The 12,707-nt window shown below is 50.1% G+C and overlaps 1 protein-coding gene across 1 annotated transcript in view; it reads right to left on the reverse strand.

Moving 5' to 3' along the window:
• Nucleotides 1-7,782: 7,782 nt before the first annotated feature.
• Nucleotides 7,783-12,707, reverse strand: part of MMP17 (matrix metallopeptidase 17) — a 61,247-nt gene continuing 56,322 nt past the window's right edge. The window contains exons 9-11 of the mRNA XM_026037471.1: nucleotides 11,169-11,321; nucleotides 9,451-9,708; nucleotides 7,783-8,710 (exon numbers count right to left, since the gene is read on the reverse strand). Of these exons, the coding sequence (XP_025893256.1) occupies nucleotides 8,382-8,710; nucleotides 9,451-9,708; nucleotides 11,169-11,321 (740 nt within the window). The 3' untranslated portion in view covers nucleotides 7,783-8,381. The remainder of the gene's footprint in view (nucleotides 8,711-9,450; nucleotides 9,709-11,168; nucleotides 11,322-12,707) is intronic.

Raw genomic sequence — 12,707 nt, forward strand, 5'->3', positions numbered from 1 at the left:
CGCGCTGCAGGACACAGCCAGGAACTCAGAACGGGCTGCTGCTCTCCAATTTAGACTACAAGTCTAATTACAGAGCTCGCAGTGGATCTGAAGGGCAAGGCTGGAGTCAGGTTTAATACTTTTCCAGCTGCTCACCACACCCTAATTCAGCATTTTTTCCTTGCCACTGAGTTTAGGTTTTTGTCTGGGCATTACAGAGAAAGAGAGTTCTCCTTGGCACTCATCCTTGCAAGCAGCAAAAGAAATGAAGCAGACAGAATCCAACTGCAAATAGAAGAAGGCTCAATGTAGAAGCCCAAACAGGAGGAGCTCAGTTGTCTGGAATGAGGTCTCTGGTCTGTAAGGGGCAGGACGCGGGAGCTCGGGTACTCTGTGCAAAAAAGGGGGTTCAAACAGCCCAAGGAGCTCCATGAACTGGGTCCTGCTACAGCAGAGCTACTCCTGTAGAGCCAGGATCAGCAACCCTGGCACCGCCTTGGAGAGCCTGCTGGCAGGATGGGTGCACACAGATCCACGTCCAACCATTCCCAAGCATCTGCAGGGCAGCGCGTCCTCGGCGCGCTCTCCTYGGAGGTGGGTTCAAGCGAGGCCGTGGTCCCGGTGCCGACAAGGAGCGATACTTGCACTTTCGCTCTGCAGAGCGGTTACACCCCGGCAGCTGGACGCACACACCTGTGGAGTCCAAACAGCCCGGAGATAGCGCGTGTGTAAACACGGGCACGTTGCAGACAGCCACCCAGCTCGGCCTTTTGGTGGAATTTGTTTTCCAGTATTTGTTTGCTTGCCCTTGGTGACATTGAAAAGCAAGTAGGGAACAGACATGAATTCAAATATTAAATCCTAACATGMTCACAAGTCTTGGGATGAGATTGAAGAGCTGGTGCACTCCCAGGAGCACCTCTTATACTTTGGGAATGTGGCAGAGAGGGACCCAGAAAGCTATAAAATGGCCCCTTCAGATATTTGTCAAGCCCCTTTTCTCTTGGCAACCTCCTGTTGGGACCTAAAAACCACTAAAGGATCAACATTTCTTGGAAAGCACTCACAAAGTCAGCCTCTTACCAGTGTCACTCTCCAGATGCTCACGGAAATAAAGAAGTTATCTTTGAATGGCTTTGCCTGGGACCTGTAATGCCCCCAGCCAACACAGCTGGGATCACTTTGTTCTGCCCACACCAAAGGAACCAGTAGAACAAGGCACTGACAGAGCCCTGCGCTTACAGGACCACAGGAGGCCACAATGCCTGGTGTGACTCCCAGCAAAATAACCACAGCACCTTTGGCAACATATGGAAAAGCACATAACGCTTTGCTAGTGAGAATTGACTCCTGTCAGCGAGTGACAGCGCGGGAGAAGCACCGGGACTGCTCCCCTATGTATTCACCACTGGGCAGTCGAGACAAACTGCACTGCGTGCACGGCGCAAAGTTCTTCCATGATGTCACTGCTACCTTGCGTGACCTGGGGGGTAAGAATAACATCCAGGCTGCACAGCCTGGCGCTGCCAGAGCGAAGCTATTTAGGGGCAGACTTCCCAGGGCAGCAGCGAGCTGCTCCCCTGGCAAGCGCGCCGGGAGGAGCGCTCYGAGATGCGCATCCCGGCACCGCGACGGCAGCTGGGGCCAGCAGGGAAGTGACTTCACTCCTATAAACATGGAGAAGTGTTTGGCACGTGCGCTGCAGACCGGGATTAGCATGGGCCTTGCAAAACGCTGCTCGCCCGAGCACAGCTTTTGCTTAGGGGCTTGCTGATCTCACTTGTTTATCCTGCGCGTACATCCCCACGAAAGCCCTCCAGAGCCAACGGGGATGAAGGAAGCTTGTTCCTGGCAAGCTGCTGCCAGCCRCCTCATGCAAGTCAAGGCTCAGCAGCCTATATGAGACATTGGTGTTTCTTATGAGCTAGGACAGGGTCTACATCGAGTTTCTCCTTCCCAGTCACCCTGGGCCCCAGACACTGGATTCACTACCTATGCCATGACCATGCTTTAAGAGAGAGCCCCTATGCAGGTTGGGGCTCCCGCTGTCCTTCCGGGAGAGCAGTCCTTACACGAACAAAACCTAGTACCCTCAAGTTAATGGTTTTCCTACTGCAGCTCCCTCTAATCCCTCTCATCCCTCAATCCATTGCCCCAGTCCCCCACTCTAACACCCCAATCCCCCACTCTAATCTGTAACTTTAAAGACATGAATTTACATACTGTGATTTGAGACTCTACCACATCTGCTTGTTCTACCAGCCTGGTACTCTGCACTATGGTACCTGGCAGGAACAGCAACTCAGTCCAGTAAGACCCAGCATATGCCAGCTGTGCCTACTGTAGGCCATGCTTTGGAAATAAACCTGTCCTATCACCTTATGTGCTGTCCTATCACCTCATGGATGACAGAGCTGAGTGCCCAATCTAACAGCAGCAGCAATTCTTTTTTGGAAAGAACATGCCAGGACAGAGCCATTGCTATTTATTCTTCCAGCATGGGGTGAGGTCTGAACACGCAAAACATGTAGATGGAAATCAGAACCAAATTATATTCTGCACTGCATATCTCCAGCAGCCATACAGTTTCTGTTGTCTCTTTCATTCCTTTGACAGTTTAAAGAGTCTAACAAAGGCATAGGTTACACTTCAGTGCTGTTACCTGGCAGACAAATGTGAAGCCCAAGCATTCTGTAATTTGCCTTTTTTTTTTTTTTTTTGTAAAATAAGCCAAAAAATGCTGCTCTCCATCATCTATCAGCACTCCTGGTCAAAAAGGGATCCTAGATGAGAGGGAACTACAGGCCTGTCAGCCCAGCCTCCATAGGAAAGTTATGGAGCAGATCATTTTGAGAGCAATCTCACAGCATGTGCGACAACCAGGCAATCAGGCCCAGCCCATGTGGGTTTATCAAAGGCAGGTCCTGCCTCAGCAACCTGATCTCTTTCTACAACCAGGAGACCTGCCTAGTGGATGAGCGAAAGGCTGTGAACATGCCCTACTTAGACTTCAGTAAGGCTTTTGACACAGTCTCCCACTGTCTTCTGGAGAAGCTGGCCTAGACGGACATACTCTTTGCTGGGTGAAAAACCTGACTGGATGGCAGGCCCACAGAGTGGTGATGAATGGAGTTAAATCCAGCTGGCGACCAGACATGAGCAGTGTTCCCCAGGGATCAGTGTTGGGGTAGGTCCTCTTCAATATCTTTATCAATGATCTAGATGAGGGGGTTGAGTGCACCCTCAGCAAATTTGCAGATGACACCAAGCTGGGAAGCAGAGTTGATTTGCTTAAGGAAATAGTATAGCCAGCAGGACCAGGGAAGTGATCATTCCCCTGTACTCAGCCCTGATGAAGCCAAACCTCAAATATCATGCTCGGTTTTGGGCCCCTCACTACAAGAAAGGCATTGAGGTGCTGAAGCCTGTCCAAAGAAGGACGATGAAGTTGGTGAAGGGGCTGGAGTCACCGTCCCTGGCAGTGTTCAAGAAACATGTAGATGAAGCACTTTGGGACAYGGTTTAACAGGTAAGTTGTTGAAGAGTTTACGGTTGAACTTGATGGTCTTGAAAGTCTTTTCCAATCATAATGATTCTGTGATTCTACAATAGGTAGTAGTTACTGGTACTGTGAGCAGAGGAGCAGCAGCAGAGGTACAAATCACTCAACCACCAGAGCTTAGAGAGCTCTGGGATTTCTCTCCAAAAAAAAATTGAGTCCAGTCTGACCTGTGCATCTGCAATGAGGATTAGAGCTTCACGGCAGCAAACAAGGAGAAAGGGCAGGTGAACACAACACAGAAAGAGGAAAGGTTAAAGTATGTAACCTCTGTAAAACACCAAGCCTTTCACTTCCGTGCATCCAGTAGCCAGAGCCTGACTTGAACACAGTGATGACGTTTCAGATGAGTTCTAGCACAGCAAAGCAATTAACTGGGACAAAGAGTTACCGCTGCTTGCGTGGAAACCCCTCCCCAGGAGCTCTGTTCCAAGGCAGGGTTTCAAGGTGCAGCCTTGGTTTCATCACAGCAGGCACTCATCGGTCAGGGTTGCTCCCTTACCTGGCAACTCCACAGCAAGCAAACACATCCCACAGCGCTCTCCTTGCTGACACCCGGGTGCTCTGGCGCTGCCGATAGCTGCCAGCTAAGTCAGCTTGGACAAGGAGAGAGGGGTACCAGGAGCAGAGGATCTGCAGGATGGCAAGTGGGTTTGGTGCTTGAAGACAGATAATAACCAGCAAATCTCCACATGAAGACCACTCAGCACTGTAGTTATTTTTTCCTCTCCACACATAACTCATCACAGATCCAGAATAAGCACTGGTTTCTTCAGACTGGCTTCCTCCTTCAAGAGAAGGAGATATCACCAAGCTGCCATGTAACCAGAGAGGTTTCTGCAGTCACCAGTTGTCCCTCAGAACGAGAGGAGATTTTAGGGAGGACAAGAGCACACTCAAGGTCTTATACCAAACATGAGTCTTTTTTGCTCACAAGGTTTCCAGCTGCAGAGCACTTCAGTTTGGTTCGTTGGATGTGAGTAGAAAGGCCTCTCTCCAGCACGTGTAGTTCCTCATACGAATCCCAAAGACGAGGCACTACACTCCAAGCAGCACAACCCATGTATTTTCAAGGAACTCTTTGCAAAAAAATTGAAAAGTTTTGTCTCTGCTGCAATAAACTGGGTCTCCTGGTTAAAGATTCATGTCAACTACTCCCCCTGCCAAGCCGTGCTTGCTGAAAGCGGCTCTGAACAGGCAGGCTGCTGGCCCAGGGAGAATCCCCAAACCTCTGAAACGAGGTCTCACTTTTTGCCTGTTTTGAGGGTGCAGTCAGCCTCAAAGCCGTTGAAAATGACAGGTCCTTCTCACTGTGCTCACTGAGCACAAAGCCCAAACTGCTCGGATAAAACTACAGAGCTGGCAACCTAGTGCTGGCAGGATAAAGAAATCCAGCCAACTGTTCTAGGATGAGAAGGAGAGCAGGAAATTGCTCCTGCAGCTCTCGCAGTAATTTTATTAGTACCACAAGGCTATTAATCGCTTCTGCCGCAGAAGAGGTAGGCACAGCTTTGTGCTTCCCAGTTTACAGCCTGAGCACATCCCTGTAGGAATCCCCCATCCTACCATCCAGCTTTAACACTCGCTCATCTTCTTAGCCCAGATCCCTCTAAAAGACGCATCCTCTGCCAGGTGCTCCTTGCTTCTGGCTCAGAAACATCAAGGAAAAGCAAGTAACCCCCAGCACAGAGCTTACCAGAAGCTGCTGGATCGTGGAGAGCGGGGAATCATTCACCTTTCCTTGGGTGAGACATCCCTAGGATGGGGGGGAATCCCAAGGCACTAGGAACACTCAGGGACTTGCTTGCTTCCAACCATGCTCTGTAAAGAAAGGGTCGCTCCACCTAGGAGCCCAAACTTGTACCTTGCAGATGAGCTGCACCTGAGCCACGGGGCTATTCCCTGCCCCTGGCTCCTCCAGCCCAGCTGTGCATCGGACTTTTCTTATTAAAAGAATTCTTCACCTTGGGAAAAGGTGAAGAATCTCATTGCTAATAAATCACAAGTCTGCATTTTAGAAAAGCCCTTTGAATTATGGGCTGAGCGGTCTCTTCTTGTTTTTCCTTCTGTGTTTCTTTCTAGCAATAAAACAGGAAGGGCCTCACTGGCTGTCTGAGCCTGGGGATGGGTGAGTTGGGAAAGCCAGGAAAACCCCAGCCAAAGTATGGGAACTGGCCACAGGCACGGCTGCCATAAGCTGAGCTTTTTCACCTTTAAATAGGTATGGATTCAGTTGGCCAAAGCTCCCCCCCCCCCCCCGCTTTAAAATCTCATCGTCATATTCCAAAGGATAAGTGTTTGAAATAACCTCACAAAGTTCTGGGAGAACGGAAACGCTTGGAAAACAGCCAGACTCAATCTGCAGAGTAAAGGCACTTCATGCAATATGAATATAATGCTCGAGGCTTTTTTTGAGGTGGGGCTGGTTTGGTTTGGCTTTTTCAATTAATACTAAAAATAGCATTGTGGAGAAAAGCTCATAGAGCAATGCTGGGTAGGGCCAGGGGAATTCTTGTCCGGGTCGGTGCCAGGGAGCGCGGCCGCGGAGCATCCGTGATGTTTGGGCGTGCAGAGGCCACGCTCACGGGTTGTGCTGCGAGCCGCTCGCAGATGCTGCAGCCCTGCTGCCAGCGGGGACAGGCTCCGGAGGCCGCGGCAGAGCCGCCGTCTCTGCTGTCCTCGCGCGGCAGCGCCGGGAACGCCAGCGCGGCCCGCGCGCGGGTGCTGCAGCCTCGGCCAGCTCCAGGACAGGGTCCCAGCGCAGACCTGTCACACAGGGGCTGTGCCGCACGGCTCGGGGGGCTCAGCCTCCGTGTCCCCAGCGCAAGATGCAGGCAAATGCCCACCCTGCACATTSGGGTGCCGGAGCAGCGGTGGCGGCTGCTCGTGCTTCCCAGGCAGCGTGGCAGCAGTGCAGCCCCCTCCCCACTGCAGCCCCTCTCCCCCAGCCCAGCAAAGAAACAAACAGGGCCACGCTTTAGGAGAAAACCCACCAAAGCTCAAGTAGGTCCTCTGAGCACTAAGCYTACATATGCCAGCTTTGTGTGGTGATTTGTGCCTTGGCTTTACCCTAAGAGTCATCCCCAAGTCCTTCCTGCCCACCAGCCAGAGGGGATGGAAGGGACTGGGAGTTTCCCCACATGCTCCGAGCGGCCACAGGGAGCTCAGAGAGCAGGGAGGTGCTTGCCCGGCTCGGCAACCTGCTCGTGTCCAAGCCCAACCTTCTCCAGCCACCAGCAGTGAGGTGATTGCAACAGCCTTTGAGCAGTGGACATCTGTGTGCATGGGCAACCACATCACCCATCACATCCCCCAGCTCCCTGGGTCTCAGCCCTGGAGGCAGGGGTGGGATGGCAGCATTAGGAATCATCCCCAGCCAGCTTTAACTCGCTGAGTTTGGGCAGCAGTGCCTGGATAGCACTGTCTGTGGGGCAGCCCTTGGCCTTGCTCTCYAGCAGGTAACCACAGGTCTTCCCTGCAGCTGGACAGGCAGGATCTCGCTCCGTTCTAGCAGAGCGGAGCATCCTTAGGGCTCAAAACAGTGTAACAACCAGTGTCCCACCACTGCCTGGTCTCCCCCAGGGTCTGGCACAGAGAGGCAGTGAAGAGCCATGGTGGGAGCTTAAGGAACTCAGGCAGAGAGGAACAGTGTGTGCCAGAGCTGCTGCCCATTGCTCCCGTTTGACACCCCAAGACAGTAGTTTGGCCTGTGGAAGAGCTCTATCATGGATCTTTCCACAGGATCCCACTCCTCCCAAAGACAATTAGACACCCAAATTATATCTCAGGAAATGGAATAGAAAATGGCCAGGAGTGTTCCTGTAGTGATCTTCTGTCACTCTACCTTTTGGCTATGTTTCAAGAAGAGTTTCAGGCTAACTGTGCAGCATCCCTCACCCACTCTGTCCCATCTTCCACAGGATAACCAGGCACATCAGAGTCAAGAATGGATGAGATTCATCTCCACCTAAAACACAGAACAACCTGCAATGGAAACTCCAAGAGCTGAGAAGTTCATGTGCAGGGGTGAGACCAGCKGGGTGGCTCCATCTGCGTCTTGTTTGCATGGCTGTACCCAGTTTGCTGCTTGCAGAGAGGGACAGCAGCTCCTGAGCCTGCGTTGTCAGCACCTGCAGAAGGTGGCAGACTTGACGGGGCAGATGACTGTGAGATCTGTGTGTAGGCAGCCAAGGTTTATTTGATAAACTCTTAAATTCAAATGACTTGGATACAAAGATAAGCTGCACTGCCTTCTGAAAGGCAAAGGTGTTTCTGACCCATAGGAACTGATACACGTTATCTCAACATCAGTTACCACAGCAGATTTGATAGTAAAATGATCACCTTGCAGTTAATCTTAGTGGAGCCAAAGTTTCTCTCTACCTTGTACATCCAATAGGATGTGTACACCGTGTCATCAAATGTCAGCGCAGCTACTGCACCTCCGCCCTAGCCCTGCTGCCTTTTGTCCCCGTCTTATGGGAGCTGTTCTGTTCTCATTCGTTCTCAGTAGCTTTCCCCTCCCCTGTTTGCAGTTTTAACACATTCAAAGCAACACATCTGCATGGAACATTTCTAAATTCAACATTATAGGCTGCTCTCATCTTTACCTGGATGGGGGAATAAAAAGGTGCAGAACTCAAAATCTGTTATTAGACCTTTAAACTAAAATTAAAAAGAAAAAAAAAAATCCACTGTTCACTTCTCATGGAGAATTCACAACCTTTTCTGGTATGTTCCTAGGAATGTTTCTGTCTGCTTGCAACAGCGCAGCATCGTGGGACTTTATCCACCTGCCGTCCCCGAAAGCACCGTGACGATGTCCCGCCGGCGTGAGGAGCCGTCATAGGGCCACGCACACCAGCGCTGCTGTCCACACGCTCGTCAGCATRAGGCCGGCTGAGAGTCTGAGCACAGGGCAAGGCTGGAGGGAGTCGGAGGCCGAGGTGCAGGAACAGACCTCGTAGGCGTTCTCGGAGCGGCTCTCGTCGTGGTGGCCGGGCTTGGCGCGCGCCCCGGTCCTGCTGCTCCCCGCGGCCTCCGGGGAGTCCGCCTGCATGTCGCTGCACACCAGCCAGTCCCTAGCGATGGACTGCGGGTAGCCGGCCTCGGCCTCCATCCCGCTGTCCAGCACCTTCCAGTATTCCTTGCCCCTGAAGAAGTAGCTTGCGCCTGGGAAAAGAAACAGAAGCCCAAGGGGAGGTCAGTGGAGGTGGGCAGCCGTCCGGTGCAAAACACATGGAAGAGCCTGCAGCAGTGAAGGAGCTTGGGCACCTCCAGCCAAAACACAAGGAGCAGAGGTGTGTGCAGTACCACCACTTTTTGCCTCTGTTAGTGCAGTGGTGGTGGTAGGATCCTCTAGAAGATTGTGATAATCTCCTCCCTRGGATCCCTCTGGCTTTAAACATCTCCCATAACAAAATTTCCATTTTTTCAGGGAGCAGAAACCACTAGGAAATCTAATCCCTGGAAAATAAGTCCCAGTAGTCCTAATTCTGGGCAAAGTRTTTCCTTTAAAATATTTTTGTCCACATTTTCGTTTATCTAGCAGAAAATCCAATTACAACAAATACAGCGAAGATCAAAGCAGCATACATTAGGATAAGAAAAATGAAAGAAAAAGAAAGATGAAYTCTATTCTTTAAATAAAACCCACTTATTAGGACCCCGAGATATTTTTGTTGTCTACCTGAACTTAAGTGTCTTTTGGTGAGCATAGAGCAGCACAAGGAGCTTTGACTCAGTCTAGCTCTCTTTTTCAACTCTCTATAAGACAAATAAAAGTGTCTGCACACCTGGGATTTAGCGGTTCATATACACACAGGAAGGACCAGAAGGGTCTATGTTCTAAATGCAAACGGTGCTGTTTTTTCATTTCTTAAAAACTCTCAAAAATCAGCATAAGGACTCACCATCTGACCATCTCATGGCATCATCCAAAGGGCTGGGAATTCCCTTCCACAAAGCTATCTCTGAAGGATATCCAGGATCCATCCGCCGCTCGTGGTCATCGTAGCGCCAGTAGAGATTGTCCTTAAAGAAATAAGTCTTGTCATTGTGGGGCCAGGAAAAAGCAGCGTCGATTCCTCCCGGGGGCAGCCCGAAGTCCGAGATGGGYCGGGGATATCCTTCCTCCACGTTGTTGTCTTTGAACACCCAGTATCTGTCTCCTGGGGAAAGGAAAGAGGCACGTGGCAAAAATCACATTCGTTTCACAGCTGAGCCCAGCCAAGCCCAGGTCTTGCTCTGGGCGGCTGTGGCAGCGCTCGAGGCTGAGCTCTGGGCACTGAAGCACAAGGAGTGCGAGGCAGCAGCCGGGTGGGGAATCTCTCCAATAGCTGCTTTTTTGGGTCAGCCTCTCCCCAGAGCACAGCCCCACATTGCTGATGGCTGTGKTGGTGTGATGGCTCCTGGATGCTGCACTGCACCTGGGCAGGACAGCACTGCCAATAAATGCGTACTTTTCAGCTAAAAACGAAGCACTGAATGACTTGCCCAGAGTCACACAGCCCAGAGCCCACARTCTGTGGCTGGACAGGAAAATAAACCCCAATCTCTCCATTCCAACTTAAATCTCTTACTGCAGGGTCAGTATTTCTAAGACCCCTCTTGTGGAAGCTGAGACAAGGGAGCAGCTCYGCGGTGCCCTGTCGTGTATCACCCAACCTACTTTAAGGATCAGGTTTTTCCTCTCTCAATTTCCTTGACAATGTGAAGAGGCACTTCAGCTACAAGAGGCTGCCCACGTGGCAGCAGCAGGGGAATTGCTGTGCTCTGGTTTCCATCCAGGGATCAATGAAATAGCAGCGGAAAGAGAGAACGAGATGGTATCTGATGGCTGGAAAGAAAATCTCTAATGTAATTTTACAAGTTAGGCAGCACTAACTAAAAGGCTGCGTGGGGCTATAGATGGCTGTGTTTGAGGCAGGTGACTATTGCAGGAGCACGTCCCCAGCTGTGGCACAGCTGTAATTGTGGCACCTGTGTCACACACAAGCACTGTTGGACCAAAGCTGCATGAAATCCATCTGTCCATCCGTCCACCTGTCCATAGGCAGCTGTGCCCCTGGGAAAGGGAGACCCAAACAACTTCAGGGGACACCGCAGCATGTGAAAGATGCTGGCAGGACACTTCTTTAGGAACTAATCTTTCTTTCCCAGCTTTTCAGAAGGAAATTTAAATAAGAGGATTATAGCATTTATTTTAAGTAGAAAGTTACAACAGAAATACAACGAGTAAGGCATTACTCTCCAAGTTTTCATTTTTGTCTGCTTTGTGGCTTCCTTTCTCCTCAGCCACAAATATTAAAAAGAAAGAAAAAGGCAAGCAGGGAAGAAAACAAATCCTGAAAGAGGAGAGGCAGGGTGGCTTCTTGCATTTTGTTCTTGAAAAGCAAAGATCTCAATAAGCTTTTTCTGAAGATTTTCTTAAATGAAGTTTGCCTCATTTTTTGTGGAATCTCGCTGCTGTTTTTTGCCYGCCCTTCCCTTCCCATTTTGTGCAGCCTGGCACCATAGAGCTCACGGACCACCTGGGAATGACACTAAGTCCAACCTTAGCACGGAACTATAAATCAGGAAGACCCATCGCTAGTGGAATGGGATACCCCCTCCCCGTGTTTTCTCTCACCTTTGAAGAACACAATCTTGTGGTCGCTGGTTCTCTCATAGACGGCATCCACGCTGTCCAAATTCAGAGGCAAACCCCGCCAAAACCGGTGGATCTGGGCCGGCTGGAGGGAGACCAAGTGCTTATTGCGAGTCAGTCTCCAGAAGTACTTGCCTGGAGGGACAGACTGGACATTACTGGAGCTCCCTGCAACCCCCCTGGGCTGGCGGCGAGGAGATGGCAGCTGTGGGTCAGGCAGGAGCAGAGCACACAGGATGGGAGCTATGAAWTACAAGCATCCCATTTCCCACCGTCAGCTGCTAACTCTTCACAGCCCTGGCAACCTTTAGGAGAAATCCCCAGTTCCTGGGAGTGCAATAACCCCAGGACACTGCTTCCACCAGTGCTGAACCACAGAAGATCACCCATGGCAAGAGGAGGTCTCTCCTCTCCTGACTTGCTGTTTTTGCATGGGAGCTTCCCAGGAACTGGGAAGAGCAGCCTAAGAATCACTGGAGACTCCAAAACTAAACCAGCTTGGCCCAACCTTTGGAGACGCTTGGAAGAAATGTGCCACCAGCCACAACATCAGTCCCTGCTGCAGCTTCTGCCACAGGAGAGTTTGGCTGGGGGCATTTTTAAGTAGTTTGGGGTATGGAAAAGGAAAGAGGTGGGCCCTGTGGGGAAAGGATGCTCCATGCTGGATTTCTTAACGATTTTAGTGGTGACTCAAAAACCAACAGTCTTCACCATTTCTGGGCTCCTCAGCCTGAGCTGTTGCAGTGTGTTTCATGGAAAGCCCCACAGAGCAAAAGCTGAGTCAGAGCAAGAGCTTTGCCTTGTGTTGGTTATTTCCTGGTAGAAATTATTACATGTTATCTACAGCTGCCTTTGCATGAATTCCCAAAGGGAAATAAGCAACGGAAACCAAAGATGCATCTTCAATTTGCATTCAAGATGCTGTTTCTCCAGAGTGGCAGATTGTGACACAGTCCTTTGAAATTTTATGGAAATTGGATCTTTGCCTAATAATGCAGGAGGCAAAACTCCAACATTTAAACATCTGCAGAGAGAGATTTTTAATATAATTATAAGGATTTATGTAATTTTCTTGTTCTTYTCCTCCAGTTTGCATATTTGCTCTATCTGACTGAAACTTATGGATGAATAATGCATTCAAATATGGTAGGGCCTGCCATAATTACAGATTCTTTTTAAGGACATTAAAAAAATCTGTATTCAAACTTGAAGGCCATTGTATGTCTACGGAAACCCATGTAATTACATAAAGATGATCTCTACATCTCTAATTAGAAGCACACTAGACAAAGCCAGATTTTCACTGGTTTCTAATACAAAGCATAGCTTGGTATAATTGTCTTTCTAGCAGATACCTACCTAAACTTCTAAGTGCTCTGTGCTGATTTGACAAAACAAGCAAAGCCCCAGAGCTCTTGTTACTTTAGCCACTTCCTAGCCCTGGGCTCAGGGGATGCACAGAGATCTAAATCTGCATTGAAAAGCAGGCATGGTCTGGGTTGATGGTTAACTTTAGTGGTG

The sequence above is a fragment of the Nothoprocta perdicaria genome, unplaced genomic scaffold (assembly GCF_003342845.1).
Source record: "Nothoprocta perdicaria isolate Ctin4 unplaced genomic scaffold, notPer1 scaffold_2, whole genome shotgun sequence".
Taxonomy (NCBI): Eukaryota; Metazoa; Chordata; class Aves; order Tinamiformes; family Tinamidae; genus Nothoprocta; species Nothoprocta perdicaria.